This window comes from Odontesthes bonariensis, chromosome 7 (genome assembly GCF_027942865.1).
Source record: "Odontesthes bonariensis isolate fOdoBon6 chromosome 7, fOdoBon6.hap1, whole genome shotgun sequence".
In the NCBI taxonomy this organism is placed as follows: domain Eukaryota; kingdom Metazoa; phylum Chordata; class Actinopteri; order Atheriniformes; family Atherinopsidae; genus Odontesthes; species Odontesthes bonariensis.
Window position 1 is genome coordinate 22,842,770 of NC_134512.1, and position 21,349 is coordinate 22,864,118.

Genomic DNA, 21,349 nt, shown 5'->3' on the forward strand with positions numbered 1-21,349 from the left:
AGGAGTACTACTGCAAGAGTGTTGATTAATTACATCCGTTACAAACTTTTGCTGTCTGTTTAATCATAGCTAGTTTCAGCCAATGAGCAGCGATCCCCTGTAAATGACATGCACTCTTTCAGTCTTACTGAGTGCTTTACCACCCAGTTTCTGTGTCAACTTGCCCCATAATAGCCATGGGAGCTTAAATGGTGTCAGTCTCACTGGCACTGACCCTGAGTGCCAAGACTGATGTGAGAGGAAGGGGTTCATGTGACAGGGATAATTGGACCATTTAGCCCTCTGTCATGGTTCACATAGCTTCTCCATCTCCACAACTAGTTACTGATCCCTTACTAGCCTTAGTGGAGTTAGGCATTATAAGTATATGACTTTCATTCTATATTATGACTACCTCAGCTTGAAGCAATTGATAATGTTTTAGTCAGTCAGTTTTGTATTTTTCTGCACTTCTTTCTTTGTGTGGGTGAGTATGTGTGTGTATCAATGCCATTTGCAGCCAACATAATCATATTATTGAAACATGGAGAACTTTGCCAACCAACCACAGAGGCAAGACTCTGTACAGTACATTAGATCTTAAAGCAATGACACATGGGGACAACTCAACATGTATATGCCACTGTTGAGCCTAAAAGCTCAAGAGATGTTGCTTTTAGTGTGAATAGGTGTAAGATTTTTCACAGACGCCATGGCCCTAATGAAGGCTTTCACACTCACGGACTCTATTACAGTGCGAGCACATTGTGTCCCGCTTTGACAAAAGATCATTTGATGAGATCGAGTGATGACGGCTATGTCCTTCATGCTGCGTTTTGGGGTTTTTGGTCAATCCATACTCTCCAAATTGATAGGATGGGCAGTGTGTGCATTATCATGCCATTAACAAACATAATCATAGAGCCCGTTAACAAGATTTGTACCATCCATGGTCCACCTGTTTTCACAAAGTCTACACAGCACAGAACAAGGCTGACCTTTGTGCTATTCTGTTGATTAAAACTATGAACATGAATACTATTGCTAAGAATCATCCCTCCAAGCTGAAGCTTATAGGAGTCTTTTAACATGAGCTCTGGTGGAGCCAAAAAGTGCAAACATTTCTTGTATACTCAAGTGCCTCCCTTAAGCTCCGGGCCATGCAAATCATTCAGGTCGTCATGTCCAGGCTTATGTACATATTCACTGTGGGAATACCTTGGCTGAACTTGTCCCTTTAATATTACCAAAGTTATTACTGAAATTGAATTAAATTCTTCACTCACTGCCAGATTTTCAAAAGGACTAATCTGCAGTCATATTTATTTATGAACATAAAGCTTCAAATCAAAACTGGTTCTTGCGCCCTTTCTGCTAATATACACTATACTCGTACTTGTTTTAAAGCTTGACTCGCCATCTTCGGAGATCAAGGAAAAAAAAAGGTGTCACAGACCGACACCTTGCATTTATGCAAAATCTACAATGATCAGAACCATGCCTCGTCTGTTTGCCTGTGACATCAGCTGGGAAGAATTCACACAAACAAGGGATTGTATTCAAATTTAAAAAATGATCATCAGTTTCCTTTATTTTGATCATTACCTACAAAGTAAGTATTTCTTGCACACCTGTCCCTTTGATTATGCCTTTTGCACAGGGTGATATATATATTAACAACAAAAATGACGGGTGCTGTACTTTATTTTGAAATTGTACAAGAGCCTAATAACTGTGATCAAGTCTGGGGCAGTTCCTCTGAATATCAAGAGGGAAGAGTAGAACGTTCTAGGAGCATTTAAAACTGCGTCAGTACAGAGAATATTCTCCATGGATAATCTCCTATTCTTATCATATATCTGTTGCACTAAATGTTTTCAAATGTGTTTTTCCAGGCAGTTTTATACATTAATCTGTCTTATAAAGGCTGTGTGGGGAGCCTTACAATGTGGTTGTGTTAACACCTTTGACATTTAGCAAGAAAGTCTAGAATATTTCTCATCAGAGCTAGAATACACTTTCCTTATAAAACATCAAGGCATGTTCAGTAGGCAAAGCGTCAACCTTATCTGGAGACTATCCTGTTTGCAGTGAGGGGACTCACATTACACTTATATTCAATTTTCTTAAAACGCAGGTGGATAACATGTCTTTGTGATCCACCCACAGACTCATCACTGTCTGAATGAGTGTTAGACGGCTTTGGTCATTCTGGAGAAGGGTTTGGAATCTAAGCCTAATTAAATTCCACCCCCCAAAAACATTTACTTCACTTTTCCTTCAAAGCTGTTCATAGATAGAAAATTATTTTCTCTTTACTGTACATGCAAAAGTGCACGCTGGTGGACTCCTTGAATGACTGGAAATGAAATGAGATCTCCCATTCTGGCTCCATCTCTGCACTCTCAGGAGGCTCTACTAATTAATCTGTTGCTTGGCAACTTCTGGTAGGGACATTAATTATGGCAAACAGTCCAAACACTTGTTACATTGAGACAGGAAAGAGTGGAAGTTGACTGCTCTCACACAGTGTAAATATCTGGCAGCAAATGTCACTGAAGCTTTTACATCAGGAGGCTTCCTTTTTGCTGGGCTTGAGCAGACGACTGGGTCTATTGCACGTCAGTACAGTAGCACAGAGGCTGTTTCAACTTAAGTGTTATTTACTTCATCATACACTGCATTATAATTGAAGTAAAAGCATGCTAAGAGTTTCTGCTACAGCCAAAATAAACTGTGGCTTTGTAGCTATAGGGTACTGACGTTCCTCTCATGTCCTCATTAAAGACATTATGTTCAAACAAAGCATAACTACAAAGCAGAGATTTTTGGAGGGAACCTCCGATTATTACCAAGCTGCATCTTGTTTTCCCCTCCTAAAGTAGCTTGCTTGTACCTGCAGGGCCATGGCAGTCATCCAGGGAATGTTGCTGTCTTGCTTTGTTTTCTTGCAATTTTTCAGAGTTCCCCTGGCATCTGCCTCTTTGGAAAAAAAAAAGATAGACTGTGCCCTCTACACGACTCTTTGTTTGACTTCTTCCAAACAATAGGCATTTCACGTGCTTTTTTTTTTTTTTTCAGCTAATAGAGACCTCAGGGTGATGGAGTGCTGGAGCTATCAGGTGATCCCTTGCTTTGCTTCTTATTTCTAAATACAGCGCGCTACGCCTTAGCAGTACTTTTTATTCCCTAACACACAGTAGCTACGGCTGAAATTGACATTTTTTAAACACACCTTTCCCTCCCTGCCTCCTTTTACATCCTCAATGAGAGAATATTCTCTCAGCCTGACGGGGGACATGATGTTCGCTGCCGTCCCAGGAACTTGCTCGTCACAGCTCACTAAATAAATCAGGAAGCCATTAATTACATTTCACAGCAGTCATGATCTGCAAATTCAGAATCAAGGAGCTCATTTAGTGCACACTGCTGTACAAGTAATTGCACGGTACTTTAGCAACAAATTCAATTATTCCAGTCCTTCTGTTCTGATTCTTTGCTATTTTATGCTTCTCTTGTCCTTCTGCTTGTATTCTACCATGCGTAAAGGTGTTTCTTATGTTGAAATGTTCATAAATGATCAAGTATTTAACAGATATGTACTCACATCCTCATAGGTCATAAAGTTAAAGCGGTCTAATTCAGAATGGGTAATCAACTGGAAACTTGACCATTGGTCTGGATCAACAGGCCATTGGAAATTAGGCAGAACATTAAGATTTGCTCTTGTCAAGGGTTGATACAACTGACCTGGCATGTGATGATTTACAATTTCTCAAGAAAAAAAGGGAGTTCAGTTCTCCACAGGCAAAAGTAGGAACAACTTTAGGAAATCTGTCTCTGTCTAAACTTTAGACATGGAGATGAGGGATTATTGTTCAAGTGATTGTCTAACACCTGAGACATGCTTAGGATCACGCAGAACCACTCGAGTCTATGCTCGAAACAAGAAGTGAAATGAAAACCTGTCATTATCGTAAAGGCTCACTCTAATATATGTCGAGAAAACCAAAGAAAACAACTATCTAATCCCAGTACTCTTAATACAGCACAGACATGAACCCATTTATCAATACCTTGCTTTTCTTGTGTAGGCTAATATAGAATAATAAAACATGCCTATATCTTCAGTCATTGACCCAGTAACCTTTTGCACACAGATTTGCTAAGTCAACATGACGATGAAAACATAACAAGAGCAAACTATCTGCAAATATAATGGAACCACACCCTGTGTAAAAGAGCATGTGCAGCATTTTACTATGATTCATTTACTATTAAATTATTGAATTCTCCATTATACTTTAGCTGTTAAGTACTGGTACTTTTTGTTAAACAATAAGTCATAATACTTCACACCATCGCTTTTTAAAATGTATTTTTACTATTAAATATGGCCCAAGACATCCTCTGATGACAGCCTTCATTCGTATGCAGGTGTTCAGGTTTTCGTGTGCAATTCCAAATCAGAGAAGGGGACTAAGTCAACTAACTAAGGAAGATAAATTCAGATAAACAAAAAACAAACAAATTACCAAAAAACAAGACAGTGACTCTCCCATTTTGTTTGACATTTTATTTCACCGCAGACAATGCAAACTCAAAATAGTCTGGATGTTGCCAGGATACTGCTTTTATACCAAATTATGAATACACTCACCTGTTGACGTCACCCATTTGAAACAGTTTTTTTTTTTTATGCTCATTACTCTCACTTTGTTGTGCTGTGCACCTAAAATACAAGACAAGACATATAGTAGCTCATTAAATGAGGGTGATGAGACAAAATAAGAAATATCTTGTAAATATGTTGTAAATTTACAAATTAGTGTTTTTTTTTTGGCATTTTGTGTTGCAAGGAGGATTATACAAAGGTATATTTGTAAGGTGGGAGATGACACAGATACAATATGGGTAAATGTTTAAGATTTATTCAACATAAGCAAAATTCAGGAGTTTTCTGTGGTCCCACTCAAATATGCTTAACAATATCTTCTGGCAATAAGCTCTTTTATCTGAAAGCTCCAGGGCATGTGCATGTTCCTCCATGCTTCTTGTGCAATTTCTGACTCTTAATTGCCACTTATTAGAAACTGTACTATGTTTCTACTGGTATAACTATTCTACTACGGTATTTCTGCCTGTGCTGGACCTAAAAGTGCTCTGTAAGAAAAAACAAGAATATAGTCAGAGGTCACCACTGTCATCCATCCATTCATGTGATGTGACAGTCACTTTGGAGGGTTTGCAAGCTCTTTATTTATTTTACCTTTCTGCTGAGGACAGCAGCTGCAGTGAATGTAAGCCATGCAGTCGACAAGGCACTGATTAATTGTCTGCCCGCAATGAGAAGGACTGAGAGCCGCAGAGGGAGGAGATTTAGGGATGGGCGGAATAACTGTCCATGCAAGCTTTGAACTAGTCCAACTGAAAAGAGTGGCTGAATAATTGTGAGCCTCCCATTGGGAAGTTATACATCTGACTGACTCCAAATCTGTGCACACCTGTCCTGGGTACATCTGTGTGCCTCTGTGTTTGCTTCTGAAAAACTGCAGGTATGCAGGTGTTGTTGTTTTTTTGTGCCTGTTTACATGTAAATGCAGCGTTTGTTAACCAGCGCAGCTCTTACCCAGCTGATATCTCTGGCTCTGTTCTCGCTGCAGGAGGTCAGAGCTGTGACATCCCATCAGCTTGGCAGTATTCGAGATAAGTGAGGAATCAATGTTTATTGATTAGGGAAGCTGACACGAGAAACTCTTCGCTTTCCCCCCGTGGCTTTTCCTGGGCATCCTGCTATAGAAGGCAGATGGTCCTCACCCAATGGTTCTCAGCACATGGGACGTGTTCAGTGGCCCAGACAGAACCTCCCAGCAGGACTCAGCTGTGTCATGCCGCCTCTCCAACAGACTGACAAATTTAGATTCTCGTACAGATGCACATGCGCTGTGTCATAGAAAGAGATGTCCTAAAATACAAACACGACGATTTGAAAGAAAATTGCGATCCCCTAGTTCATCACAGAATACTTGATTGAAAAGCAGTTTTGTACTTTTACTATCTCCCCATATTTCATTAAAGTGAGTGAGTATAAACCATTCTTTACATCTTGTGTGATGTGCTGTAAAAGCCTGAATGTTGACGAATGACCCTTGTGCTTACTGGACCTTAACCAGGGAGGAAATGAGCTCAGATTTCCCACAACTCTCACAACACTCCCACACATTGATTCAGAGTCAATTTACTGCCCCAGCTCTTTTACTGTCGCTGACACTGGTCATCGTGCCACAGAGCTCAACTATATGCGGTTATATATATATTTTTAATTTCACTGGTGGAAAATTCCCTGGCAAACACTGCAGTCACAACACCTGCACAGGTGTAGAGGATGAGGCTGACTCAGCAGCTTGAAGAAGCTGCTAAATAAGCAGAATAAATGAACAAGGAAGAAAAACAAGATCTTATGGCACTTTTCCACTAGCTCGTCACGGCTCGGCACGGCTCGGTTTGGTTGTGTTTCCATTTACAACCGAGTATACTTCGTGCCTCCTCTATGTGGATGGGGTCGTCGTAACCCTGCACGACCAGAACAACAACAACAACATACGAGGAGGATAGCATGGAGGACATCGAGGCGCTCGTGTTGCTGCTCACCCTGTGGCTTTTTGTCGCACAGAAGGCAAGAGAAGAGAGCCAGAGAAGACTCCTGGCCGCCAGACAAAACAGTATTGAAAAGTGACGACACTCATCGGCCAATCAGTGGAAGGCAGTCGGCCTCCATCACGTTATAACATAACATAAACACACAATAGCACGCCGAGCCAAGCCGAAGCGAGCTAGTGGAAAAGCGCCATAAATCCATAACTGATGTAATCTGATAAAATAGATCAGATCGAGGCATATTTGATTCGCAGATAACATTACAGAAGAACATAATGGGTTTCTATTCAGTGTAGAAGCAAATCTGATGCAATCTTTTGTTAAGCTGGCTAAAAGATATGTGAATTAGACACATTTCCATTGACTGCTATAAGCAAATAAACTAGATTGTGTGGCATCACTAGAGGGTGGCACTATCAGCTACATAACTGTCCTAACAAGAAAAAACAACTGCTGCGGTGGACATCCACAGAATTAAAACAGTGAGGGCTCTTCCTCTGGGATTACTGTCATCTCTGAGAATATCTGAAATGGGAGTCCTTGCCAAATCAGATGAGATTTACAAAGTTGTTTCTATAAAATGTATCAAGTCTTCTCTGAAAGAATGCAGCAAAAGCATTGCTCTAATTTCCATCCATCCATCCATTTTCTATACCGCTGAATCCGTCGGTCGCGGGGGGGCTGGAGCCTAGCCCAGCGGTCAATGGGCAAGAGGCAGGGTACACCCTGGACAAGCCGCCAGTCCATCACAGGGCCACATAGAGACAAACGAGACAAACAACCACACACTCTCACACTCACTCCTAAGGACAATTTTTAGGGACACCAATTAACTTAACATGCATGTTTTTGGACAGTGGGAGGAAGCCGGAGTACCCGGAGAGAACCCACGCATATTATCTTTTATTATTTATTTATTAGGAGCCCCATTAGCTGCAGCAAGCTGCCGCTATTCTTCCTGGGGACCTCATCAAAATACATTACACATAAATTACTTTACAAAAAATAATTTCATGGCATTGAGTACATTATATAATGCATTAATCAAACTTCACAATTCCATTTCAAATTGAAAAGAATCCATGAAATACATGAAATTCAGAACATAAATACACAGTTTCCTTCCATCTAATCCAGTCATGATAGTTCCATACCTACTAAATCAGTCCACAAGGCCCTTACCATTACACAGGTACTTTTTTAACAAAGATTTACCATCAAATCACTGTTCTTTTTAAAGCATTTGACCTCACTTTAGGTAACGTGTGGAGTTTACACAGGGAGAACATGCAAACTCCACACAGAAAGGGCCCAGCTGGGAGTTGAACCTGGAACCTTCTTGCTGTGAGGCAACGGTGCTAACCACCACACCACCATGCAGCCTGCTTTAATTTCATCAAAACAATTTTAAACATTGAAGAGTTTGAATAAAACTGATGCTGGAAATGATTTGGCATCTGAACATCATATCTGTTTTAGTTTTACACTCTACAAAATTAATATTTTGTAGGGGGGAGTTTAGCAAGTTATGTATTATGCAGCAAGTTCCTAATTTCCTTGGGTTTTATGAACATACCATAAACTGTCAGCCTAATAAGCTCTTGAAGGGCAAATCATTTGTAGCAGAACATTAAATACTTATGCAGCCTGTCAACAGAAGATGATGGCTCGTATAAATCTGTAAAGTTTCAGACTGTTTCAACCCAAAAGCAGGCAGTTCCCTTTAATCACAGGGACTTATTTCAATAAACTAAAAGCTTTCTTTTCATCTCCTGGGTGTTATGTGCGGAAGCTGCAGGTCTGACTTAAGGGCAGGGCTCATCTATAATCCACCGCAGTGAGGCCACAGATGTGTGCACGGCTGAAGTCACACAAAATCTGCCATCGAGGCATCTTCATACTGCGTTGTGGCTGAGGTGTGGCTTTTAATCTATGTGATATAATCAGAACATAAAGTTTCTCACACCCATCTTGGCTAATTGGCCGTTGAATGACCAAGTCTGGGTGTTGCGTTCATAAACAGTGAGGACAATTCTAAGTAAACCTTACTTTAAACAGATTGTTGAAGAGATCGAAGTTAAAATGGAGACTGACCATAACATGACAAAGACCAGTGGTGTGAGGAAAACAAGAGGAACACTCAGTTAATCAGATATGTTCAGTTCAAGGTTCTTCTTCCTTTGGTTGTTGTCCTGTGGGATCATACCCAAATAAAATATTCAAACTCATATTTCAGAAAAGATGTGATGGATGCTGGTGGATGTGGTTCTGTTCAAACTATTCAAATGAGCAGCTGAAAAAAAAAGGCTCCTCACTGACAGTTCATGGATTTGCTTCAATAGATGCAACTCATTCTTTCCCCCTCGTTAATGTCATTACACACACTGTAGTGAGGAGTATGATTAAGCGTGCAGACACAAAAATCAACAATGAGGAGCTATTTAGGCAGACTAAAGGAGTGAATGTTATGAAGAAATTCAGGATTTCATAATAACTTCCTGTGTTTGCGCTGAAGGCTCGAGCACAAATAGGATGAAGAAATTCCCCCGAAGGGCAAAGACATGCATCATTTCATGTGAAACAATTAAAGAACTCGGTGAAGCAACAATGACACTTTGATCATAAGAATGGGTATGTGGTTGTTGACGATCGAGCATGACCTTGAATCTTAAAAAACCCAGAGCCCGAAATAACTAGAGACAGAGCAGATGTTCATGCATAAATATATGTGTACGGTGATGTCGAAGACAAGATCATATGTTTCCACCTTTTTCTAGAATATCTAATTAGGCCTTTTTTTTTTTTTAAAACACAATGAAGTACTTTGGAGGTTACTCTGTCTCAAATAGAAAGTAAAACATATCCTGTATTTTGTAAACAATTTCCAAGGCCACTCGATGACAAAAAAGGAAGAATTTGGTCGATCTCAGTTCAAAGTGCCGATCAGTATAAAAAAGAACTCATAAGGCTTTTTTTCGGCAACATGAGCAGTGCTGCATCTTCCAAATTAAAAGTGGGACTCTTCCTTTCATTAGGAAACCATCTATTTGAGATAGACTTTGAGACCTTATTGTCTAAAACTTCAGAGTCATCCGGGAATATCAGAGTTGTCCTTGAGGAGTTCTTGCCATCCGCCTTGAAGAATTATTCCGGGCCCCGAGCCTGTCTCACTGTTGCTCACATGACCCTAACTGCCCCGAGAAGATGCTCATGACCTGCTCGTCACACTGCTCTGCTTTCCCATCAGACACAGGATGTGTGTGTCAACAGGGGAAGACAGCACGCGGAGACATTCTGAATACTGCAAAGCCCCACAGATGTTGGTGGTTGCACTGCTCCACAGGACGTGCCGTACCAGCTTCTCTGTTTGAGGTAAAGATAAAAGAAATGTCCTGAATGGTTTCTCATCTTTTCTTTAATCACCACTGTACATCCTCTCGTCACTTAAGATGCACTCTCTTCCATTTCCACAGCGCCATATATAATCATGTCTTTAAACCACCAATTTATACCGGCACTTGCCCTGAAGTGGTCCTCCAAGACCTGATCTACAATCTGCTACTTAAGCATAAATGCACTCATGAAGATGAAACCAGGAGATGCAACACATCAGAAGTGGTGATGTCAGCACGTGTGATGGGGTTCAATAAGCACAGCGTGTGGGGGGAATCAAACACGTCGGGTTATTTATGCATTACAGTTAAGTGGAGCTTAGCCCCTGATCAATGTTAAGTAGCCCTTCATATTAACTAAGAATATGCTCCATTACTTAAATGACACAGTAGAATCCTTAGAGTAACGATACCATCTGCAGTTAATGCAGACCCCACTCTTGTTATGTGTGGATGATTTAGCTTGTAGTGTATCTACAGCAGACTTTTGTGGTCGCACTACGTGCAGATAGCAATTAATAAAGCAGTTCATGGTGCAGAGAGAGCCAGAGGGAGGCAGGCTAATTTCATTATCTAAACACATGGAGGTTCTTTACTATACCCATAGCGCCTAAAGACTCAATGTAGGTAATATTATGATAATTAATATGGTTTAGATGCTTGACAGACATGAATGCTGAGAGGAGAGGCTCTTTCTATCGCTTACAGATGTGACATACTTTATCTCAGCCTGCTTCTGCTGTTGGTTTTACTGCTCTGGGCTCCTAACCTCAATATGGGGCTCCGCACAAAGTAACACAGTCAACCTTTACGGTACTTAAAGCGCAAATGCACTGACGCACCAAACATAAGGCCAGCTCTGTTCTTACTTCATGCAGCAAAATAAATCACAGTATGTCTGGGTTAAATATATTCACTGGATCTCCTCTACTGTACTGCAGTGGATTTCCTCTTCCGCTCGTTTTAGCTGCAGCTAACTCTGGCCACTCCCAGCATCCCCTTATTAACAAAAAAGCATATAAACTCATTCAGTATTAATGGCGCACATCACTGGTGGAAACCTCATGAAACCTGGAAAGGAAAACGTTTGGACGACACCCAAGTATGCAATGGATCCAGTCAGTGAGGTCATCACTGTGGTGAACAGTGAGCAATTTGTGGGTTGGGTTTTTGTCAGGCTGAGACTAACAGTGATTCAGGGAGGCGTGTTTAATGATTCAGAGGTGAGTTGTGAGATCTACGCCTCCCTTAGGGGGCCTTCTTTCCACGATCTTTAAAAGCCTACGGACCCCTTTCCTATCATCCACATGAATTAAGTGTTACATGATTTTCCAGAGTTGCTTGTTAACCTGGTTTGCTGACTTGACTGGCCCTCATTGCTGTACTGGTTTGTGGTTTATGCATGCCGGTCAAATGATACTATGCGTTGAAATCGGAGAAGCAGAGATGACATCATAATCACATTACTGGGCAACGTAAGGGATGGACTTAAGAGTGAACTACAGTGATTTTACGCTTAACTTTGAGGTTTAGAATTACCCCCATTGAGGCCACATTGGGCATCGATTCAAGCATGGAGTAACTAATTAGCCCTCACAACCCAAATCATTACTGATTTAAAGCCTCACGCTCACACTGGAGGAAGGCTTTAAATGCACAAGGTTGAGATCCCCACAAGTGAGAGATCTGCACAGATGCTCCGTGCCTCCAGTCCAAAGAGGACAGTTTTCCCTCTTACCTTGCACAGACAGGCACGAGTCTACTCCTGAGCTGGCACCAGAACAAATCCCTCTAACAGCTGCTTAATTATGTGCAGCCATTCATTACACTGTGATGCCTTAAGTCTGGCCCATGTCGCTGATCCCAAAACCCTTGCTTTGCGCGGCACAATATTTTATGAACGTATTACAGAATGTTAACTACAAACAGCACTTTATGTGTTAATGATTTTCTCTCGCATTTATTACACAAAAATTGGATCTGCTTCAGGAAATAAATCAATATTTTTGCAATTTGAAGCTGAACTTTTGAGTGGCTGTTTGTGTTAAGTTATCAAGCCAATGGTGTTGTCTTTGTATTTACATGCAACACAACAAATGTTTCTCATAAGTCAATTGTGCATTTGTATTGCATTATGATAAGAGATTTGCTTGAGCATAGCGTGACATCGATCCATCCAAGAGAAGTCAGTCTCCTGTAAAGAAATTAACAGGGCCATCTGTTTGGCTTGTTTTTAATCGCACCCATTTTCTATCAGCTGTGAAGGCATGTTTACACAAAGCACCGCATGCATGTGCCTAACTAACGCCACCTCCTGCAGAAGGACAAACATGATTTCCCACTTTCATTTGGGCTCCCACTTTAGCTAAATGGCATTAGGTTGTTTGAGTGCGGATGATAAGGTATAGCTCACAGCAGCATCGTTCACCCTGGCAACTATGGGCTGTAGTTGAGAAATGTCTGCTCCTGCCAAAAGAAGAGTTATAGACCCACAGTGTGTTCAGTTATGTCAATATGGTCAGACCTTGGAAATAGAACGCTATGCACATTTAAGTATTGACTACGGCAGCTGTGAAATCCTCAATCAACCCTGTAATTTGTGATTCTATAAAATAAGTTTCTTGCAATTTTCTGTGAAAACTATTATAATACTTTCGGATAATCTTTGTCAAACATCAGGGTTAGTCTGTAATTTCAAGAATCGGGAAATGTACGTTTCACCATTTTCTTTTCTGAATGGCAAGGCTGGTGAGCAGAATCTGGGTTCACTGCTGGAAATCGGAAAAAAACAAAACAAAACTTAGACTTAGGCTCTTAGACACAACCTCAGTTTCAGATCCCACGGGTATACAAACTACGGTGGCCGACACGTGCAAACGCGCTGCAAACGGCGAAACAAATCCAACAGTAAAATGCTGCAAGAGAAAAATGCGGCAATCAGAAAAACGACCGGAGCACACGCGCTGCAAACCCCAAAACACATGCAAGAGAGAAACGCTGCAAACCACAAAACACATGCAAGAGAGAAACGCTGCAAACCACAAAACACATGCAAGAGAGAAACGCTGCAAACTTCAAAACACATGCAAGAAAAAAAGGCGCTGCAAGCTTCAAAACACAACGGAAGTTCGCCAGGCCACTAGGGGTCTCGACCTGTGGGATAGGGGATTGACTATGGGAGATCTACCATATTAATGAAAGAGAAGAAAGTCAAAGGGTACGTTGTCATTTATGTCTTTTTTAAACACTTGGCCGTAATCTTTTACCTTATTATAGAAGAGCAGCGGAGTTATGTTGCTATAATAAGGTAAAAGATTACGGCCAAGTGTTTAAAAAAGACATGAGGACAACGTACCTTTTGACTTTCATCTCTTTCATTAATATGGTAGATCTCCAATAGTCGATCCCCTATCCCACAGGTCGAGACCGCCTAGTGGCCTGGCGAACTTCCGTTGTGTTTTGAAGTTTGCAGCGTTTCTTTCTTGCATGTGTTTTGACGTTTGCAGCGTTTCTCTCTTGCATGTGTTTTGAAGTTTGCAGCGTTTCTCTCTTGCATATGTTTTGAAGTTTGCAGCGTTTCTCTCTTGCATGTGTTTTGAAGTTTGCAGCGTTTCTCTCTTGCATGTGTTTTGACGTTTGCAGCGTTTCTCTCTTGCATGTGTTTTGAAGTTTGCAGCATTTCTCTCTTGCATGTGTTTTGACGTTTGCAGCGTTTCTCTCTTGCATGTGTTTTGGGGTTTGCAGCGTTTCTCTCTTGCATGTGTTTTGACGTTTGCAGCGTTTCTCTCTTGCATGTGTTTTGGGGTTTGCAGCGTTTCTCTCTTGCATGTGTTTTGAAGTTTGCAGCGTTTCTCTCTTGCATGTGTTTTGGGGTTTGCAGCGTTTCTCTCTTGCATGTGTTTTGGGGTTTGCAGCGTTTCTCTCTTGCATGTGTTTTGACGTTTGCAGCGTTTCTCTCTTGCATGTGTTTTGACGTTTGCAGCGTTTGTCTCTTGCATGTGTTTTGGGGTTTGCAGCGTTTCTCTCTTGCATGTGTTTTGACGTTTGCAGCGTTTCTCTCTTGCATGTGTTTTGACGTTTGCAGCGTTTCTCTCTTGCATGTGTTTTGGGGTTTGCAGCGTTTCTCTCTTGCATGTGTTTTGACGTTTGCAGCGTTTCTCTCTTGCATGTGTTTTGGGGTTTGCAGCGTTTCTCTCTTGCATGTGTTTTGGGGTTTGCAGCGTTTCTCTCTTGCATGTGTTTTGACGTTTGCAGCGTTTCTCTCTTGCATGTGTTTTGGGGTTTGCAGCGTTTCTCTCTTGCATGTGTTTTGACGTTTGCAGCGTTTCTCTCTTGCATGTGTTTTGAAGTTTGCAGCGTTTCTCTCTTGCATGTGTTTTGAAGTTTGCAGCGTTTCTCTCTTGCATGTGTTTTGGGGTTTGCAGCGTTTCTCTCTTGCATGTGTTTTGGGGTTTGCAGCGTTTCTCTCTTGCATGTGTTTTGGGGTTTGCAGCGTTTCTCTCTTGCATGTGTTTTGGGGTTTGCAGCGGGTGTGCTCCGGTCGTTTTTGTTATTGCCACATTTTTCTCTTGCAGCATTTTACTGTTGGATTTGTTTCGGCGTTTGCACGTGTCGGCCACCGTAACAAACACACACAGACAGGTTCCAGGATCCAATGATTTCCCGCCTGAATGGATCTTACTTCTAAATATTATGAAAGGGATTAAAAAGTTAAAGAAAAGCTTGAGAGTGACCATAGTTAAAAAAAAAAAGAAAACTCAGCAGCTAAGAAAAGTTTTATTTTTAAATTCTATCAGATGTTAAGACCATTCGATTCAGATATCCATTTGAAACACAGCTTACTTACCCTGTCTCAAATCAATATAAGGCTGATGAAAAAGGGCACGTGAAGCTCAGCTCCTTCTGTCGTCCTGTGGACCATTGTTCTACTACCTAGGGAAAAAAACAAGCAGTTCTTTTGTATGCCACATTATCAGAAAGGTGTGCTATTCTGCTTCAGGTAAGTAGCATACAAAGAGCTCAGTGTGGACGTTCGACCAGGCCAGGCTTAACTGCCAAACTGAATCCACCTCCTTTAGTGTTACTCACCAAGTAGATACCCTAGCTGTTGGCAGATACGTCCGCTTCCCACCTAAACCGCATGCTCGCTCAAAGCACCCCCCCACCCCCTACCATGTGTCCAGAGAACAATGTCACACAGTGAAACAACAGGCCAGGCACAGTGGTGTTGGATGACTTGCCATTGTGATGCCATGAAAGGCTCATGCTGCAGTTTCAGGGCACAATAACAGAGGGTGGAGAACAAAAACCTGAAGGTAGAGTTTGCCAGTGTGGGTGTGCTGGTAAGCTCTGTGTTTACCTTTGTGTGCCAGTCTCTGACCCTCTGGTTGGCTTACTCACAGAGCAAAGCGGGGAACTTCCTCTGGACACCAGATTTATTATTGTGTATCACCTGGCTGGTGCTCATTTAACTCTTATTCAACCAATAATTTAGAAGTAAATTGTAAAATGAATACAACGACATCTAACTAAATGATAAGAGCTTCAAAGTAGCTCAAGGAAAGACTAGTTGTACTGTCTAGAAGAGGGCCCCATGTGTTACCATCTTCTCTGGGGATTGGAGCTTTCATTGATAATGTCTGCGGTGCAAAAAAAAAAAAGGCTTATGAGGCCCAGTGGATCAATTTTGTCCTGGGGCTCTTAACAGGTTGATCTTTCCCTTCCCCCATGTTTGATGCGTCCTTGTTGAGAACTTCAAGTGGAAGGACACACAAACAGTCACAAAATAACACCCCCATGCTGCAATTTGTCATAAACAAAAATAAACATTTGATATCTTTGACAAACAAATCATCTCTCGTACTGATGAACGCACTGTACCTGCCTGCCCCACACCAGGGGCTGCTCCTGCCCTGCTCACAGCCATCCGCCGTTGCCAAGGTTTCCGTGTACGCGCCGCCTGAGAGAGCGGAGCCGCGCGATTGTCATACATTAGTGCCAGACATGGCGGCGGAGCTACAGTCCGAGTGGATTTCGGCTCTCCCGTCTTCCTGGAGTTATGGGGTTACTCGGGACGGACGCGTCTTCTTCGTCAAGTAAATATCCCTTGAAAGAACACGATTTAAGTCGTTCTTCTCTTTTCTGACACGAACAAAGTCGCTGCTCATTAATGCACGTATTTCCCTCTCTCAACAGCGAAGAAGCCAAGAGTACAACCTGGCTGCATCCAGTGCGCGGCGAGGCAGTTATAACCGGGCACAGAAAAACTCCAGGTAAAGATGTCACTCAGCTGTCAACTCAAGTTTCTCATATCTTCAGCTTCTGTCACATCCGCCGTCATGTGTCGCCTTGTTGTCCTAAAGCGACTCTTCCCACGCTCAGAGGGAGGCTCTGACATCCATGCCGTCTTTCTTAATGCGCGAGAGGGCTTTTGGCGCTCGTGCTGTTTCAAGTGAGCCCCCCCTTCATGACCACCTCTGCCCGGCTCGTGCCACTTCCTCACGAGCCTCCTCAGGTTGGTCAGTCTGTGAAGTTGTCGACTTGAGGGCTAGCTACCGTAACTTGAGAACTTATGAAACGACGTCTTTGAAAAACAACCACCGGCTTGTAAACTGTTTTCAGAGGCTTTGCGTTTCCACTTTGAATAAGCCACCGTCTTCTGGTGACCACGTAGAAGGTCATATTCTTTTTGTTTTGCTCTTGGATGTTTTGCTGAGCAGCTGGTGGTGAAAGAGCTGCTGTGTTACAGGTATACTACAGCAACACTGCCGTAGAGAGAGCTGAGGAGTTTTACAAAGGTTATCTGTCAAATCTACTGAATAAGCAGTTTTTGCCTAATCCTGGCCAAAAAAATATATACCCACAGAAAACAAAAATAAAGTCTCACCCGTTCTTAACACGGTGTAATACATGGTCAAATGGGCTCCCTGTAGTTCCTTATGCTGGTATAGTTACCATGCAGCTAATGCATAATGTATACAGCAGCAGTCGCCTGCATAACCTGAGTCTGCAAAGAATCTCCATTGACGTTACTTGCTTCGTTTCAGTCAGGCTGCAAGTAGTGATTATTTTCATAATTGCTTACGTTAATTTTACTTTGTAAAATATTACGAGGCTGCTCTCTGCTGGGAAAAAAATAATCAGGAAACGTTTAATTTGTCCTGAAAAATACAGGAGTAAAAGGGAAAATACGGGAATTGTTTGGGCACACCTGCTTTAAAATGAATGTACAGACATCAAAAGTTACTTAAAAAAAACAAAAAAAAAACCGTTGTATTACTTTGAATATTCGATATTTCTGGGGTGTGAACTGGTCTTTTCTTGAACCTTTTTATGTTGGTTTCAAAGCACCAGACACCAAAAAAGGTAAGCTTAGTAACTTCTCTTCCTTAAGGCTTGGTCTACAAAAACCTGATCTTTGTGTCAGATCAGGTTAAGAGAGGTCACTGGTGGGGAGCCTACATGTCTGAAATGATTTTGGAGGAGGACATTTGGTGGCTTAATGTACCGGCTGAGTCACTATGCCACCATTGATTTTTCTTTTTCTTTTTAAATGCATTTCTTTCTTTCTTTCTTTTTTTTTTCTTTCTTTCTTTCTTTCTTTCTTTCTTTCTTTCTTTCTTTCTTTCTTTCTTTCTTTCTTTCTTTCTTTCTTTCTGTCTTTCTTTCTTTCTTTCTTTCTTTCTTTCTTATCTCTATCAGTCCAGCTAAAGTCAATGATCTGACGTGTCAAGGTGACCATTTTGCTCCTGTCCTTTGCTTATACCACTTGGCACAAGTAGAGCCTGCGTGTCAGTTACAAATGACAAACTCTTGTTTTCTTAACAAGTTGTGGATCACAAACCCTGAAGTTTGAGTCAATAGCCCCTTTCACACTGCGACTCGCTACCTTAGCGGGTCCAAATTGCACCTTCGACCCGCGTCGAGCAATGTGAACGCTTGGCGTGTCAGGGTGACCCGTGTCGCCTGAAGCCGAGTTCAGGGGGCGTTGCTTAGTGGCAGAGCGTCACACGAAACACATAAAATGCTGGGCATGTACAATGACGTAGGCACAACCCATGCGTCGGAGGTAGGGTGAAATACACCTGTCTGCATCAAATTTTTCAAACAAACGATGGCGGGACACCTTGAGAACTCGTTTTTGCAATGCAGTTCATGGAGATGTTACTTTACGGTGCGTGTTGCTGCGTGGGAAACCGCGCTCTCCCATCTTTCTCGCCAGCCCTTCCAGCAGAGGTCCATCCTTCACTGTCCCCGAAATGTGGCGGAAAATAACGTCCTCTGCTCGGGGGCTGAGGAGCTCACGGACCTCCTTGTCTCACCAGTTGGCCATATTAAAAAATGTCTCCAACTTGATGTAGGCTAAAACAGAGTAAAACTTGTCCTCATCTGTCGCTGTTGTTCTGAATCAGTTGTCCATTCTGTCTTTTAAACTCCTCACGCCACGCCCACGTCCGACCCGCGTCGATTGTGTTCACATCAAACTCGGCTCGGCAAAAAGACTAGGGTCCGACGCGGGTCGAAAGGCGAGTCGAGTTGACGCGGCAGCCCGGGTCGGCAGTGTGAACACAACAGCGGACACGCTAAATTCGCGAATTAAACGCGTGTTATTCGGCAGTGTGAAAGGGGCTAGTGATGCTAAATTAAACAGATTTATGTCACAGATCACTCATCGAAAGTGGGAACCACGCAAGATTTCTTTTAGTAACAAGCGATGGAGAAGAGGGTGTAGCGCGGCAGGGATGACTTCATTTGCCTTACGTGACACTGAACTTCCTGTGATGCGACTGTGGTGCATTCACCCTAAAAAAGCAATGTTTTAAAAATGCCAAAAAAAACTGGATCAGAGTTTTACAGACTTCAAAGAAAGTAGGATTGGAACAGAGGGAACTATTGTATATTAATAAATATCTATAAATGTAGGTGAAGCAGGTGTTTTTCTCTCATTTCTTACGAAGTTATTTACCTTTGGGTTTTGGACTACTGATGCTGAGACAAGTCAAGAATGCCAGATAAAGAAAGATTGTTAATAGATTAAAAGTTAAGATAACTGATCCATTTGAAAAGTAGTATATGGACGAGCGGATGATGAGGACAATAAGTTGCGATCATGAAATTGAGTTGTGACATCTTAACATGGATGAAAAGATGGGTTTTTCTCATCTTATGCGGCTTAGCAGCAGGATATGCTTACAGTTAATGCAACAAGCAGTTTAAAAATATATATATATATGTTGAACATGATTAAGACTCTAAATCAGTTTAAGGGAGTTGCCAGTTTCTATTTTCGATCCAATGACCGTCTCTGCATTTCAGGGTGGTCTGTTGGCTGCTTCTTAAATAACACCAGAAATGTGTTTTTTCTCCATCTTCTCGCAGACCTACCCACTGGATGGGAAGAGGGATTTACCTTTGAGGGGGCACGATGCTTTATCAAGTGAGTTCAACACCCTTCTTCGACAGGACACACACACACACACACACACTCATGGCAGCCTTAGACCTCGCACACATTCGCTAAACATGTCATATAAATTCAAAGCACTTCCGTGTTGGCATATCACCATGATACCTTTATTAAAAACAGTAATGTTTCGTCTCTACACTGACCTCAGATGAACAAAACCTTCATTCAGTCGTGTGCTGCTCCCCGAAACTTGCTTTGCGTTAGCAGTGAATATCGGAGGGTTGTAAATTTGAAACCTTTACACCTGTTTTTTTGTGCTGTGGAAGGTTATCGCAGAAGTTAATGATTACACACGAATGCAGTGCAAACACCAGATGGACCTGAGCAAAGTGTGGTTGCTGTCTTCTTGTGAGCTGTTTTTATTTTTTGTGAATGACCCTGCTCCAAGCTCAGCCTGTTTGGAGAGTTTTCGCCAAAGTGTTCTTTGCTCTCTTTTTCTGACTTTTATCGTTGCCGTCTGGCTTTAAACGCCCCGCTCATAGTTTAAAATGGCATTTGTCTCGAAGTACCCTCAAACTTTGAGGTTTCAACAATCCCACAGGTTGAGTGCAAGCCCCGTTGTGCAACACGGCACTAATATGCTTTGGTTAAAGTTTGTTAGGTTCCTATGTATATTGCCCTGTATGCACACAAGGACCTACTTCAGTGTACAGCCTGATGAAGCATCATATCATACACTCAGGGCCTCTGCTGACACATCTCAGCTATGCTTTTCTTCACTGTTGGAATCCAGAAAATCTTGTTTTCTAGGTTTTAAATCCATCATTTAAATCCACGTCTTTTATTTTAATACTTTTTTTCCCCACAATTGCACCGGTGTGCTTTTGATGTGTGTGTCGGTTCTTTCTGAATTCCTCTCGGCTGGTTTGTAGTAGTAGGTCATAACAGCGGTCACTCTGCAGGATGGGGCACCCTGAATTTTGTCAGAATATCTCAGGTTAGAGCCCCAACCAAAGATATCCTCACGATTCTTTCACATTGGTCATCGTACGTGTGGGGCAGTCCAAAATTGCAATGTGGATGATTTTGCTTGTATATTGCATCCTCTGTTTGCTCATTTGTTGTGGTTTTGTGTGACAATGCGAATGTGATAAATCCTCTATGTCCATTAAAACACTCCACATGAATTGTAGGTGGCTGTGTTACACATGTCACATGTTCTTCTGTCTCTTTCATAGAAGCCTAATGCATCCGGTCAATCAAAAGAGATCATATGCACTGTCACGCAGTCAGCTCTGATTCATCGTCTGTGCTCCAAACTGAAGCACATTAGCTTTCTTGAAATACTACCCTCACTCTGCATCAGTAGAGCGTGCCAAAATACAGTAATGCTACTGTAGTGTTTTTTCATCCTCACCAAATCCCGTCTCCTTCTGCGACTTCCTCATGATTTTGAGGAGCTTTGTGTGGCAGGCTGCCAGGCCGCCTGACTGAAAGGCGACTGAAGTAATTTTTTTATTCACAGCCTCAAAAGCAGACCGGGGGACCACATTCATTAGCTGATCCCCGTGATTCTGGCTAAGTTCAATGATGTATGCCGAATGCAGTTTTGCAAGTGAAAAACAATTTGTTGCATCCCTCAGCTGAATGTTAAACAAGACAAAAAACGGCGAGGAAATCATTTATATTCAAGACAGGCCTGGTGTACGCGGTTGAGTGTAGTCTCAGCGAACAGTCACCCAAAAAACGTGTCAAGCATTTTGAAATGAGCCTTTTCCAAACCGAGGCAACAAACAAAATACCAAAGACCAGCTCTAATTCATCTTTTTGTTTTGAGCTGATAAGAATGCCCCTCGTGCCCCATACTGTTCATCTGGCGAGCAACCACCACAAAGCGCGCCCTGCAGTGCAACCG

The 21,349-nt window shown here is 42.1% G+C and overlaps 1 protein-coding gene and 1 long non-coding RNA gene across 15 annotated transcripts in view; one reads left to right on the top strand and one right to left on the bottom strand.

Moving 5' to 3' along the window:
• Nucleotides 1–8,889: 8,889 nt before the first annotated feature.
• On the bottom strand, nucleotides 8,890–16,433 carry LOC142384146 (uncharacterized). The gene is made up of 3 exons (XR_012770025.1): nucleotides 15,909–16,433; nucleotides 14,875–14,960; nucleotides 8,890–9,999 (listed from the first exon to the last, which is right to left on the bottom strand). It is a non-coding gene; the product is annotated as an uncharacterized LOC142384146 (long non-coding RNA).
• LOC142384142 (pleckstrin homology domain-containing family A member 5-like) overlaps nucleotides 16,011–21,349 on the top strand; it is a 79,464-nt gene continuing 74,125 nt past the window's right edge. For all 14 annotated transcript variants that reach the window (XM_075470130.1, XM_075470131.1, XM_075470127.1 and 11 more), the window contains exons 1-3: nucleotides 16,011–16,123; nucleotides 16,224–16,300; nucleotides 19,407–19,464. In XM_075470130.1, coding sequence (XP_075326245.1) covers nucleotides 16,032–16,123; nucleotides 16,224–16,300; nucleotides 19,407–19,464 — 227 coding nt within the window. In that variant the 5' untranslated portion in view covers nucleotides 16,011–16,031. The remainder of the gene's footprint in view (nucleotides 16,124–16,223; nucleotides 16,301–19,406; nucleotides 19,465–21,349) is intronic.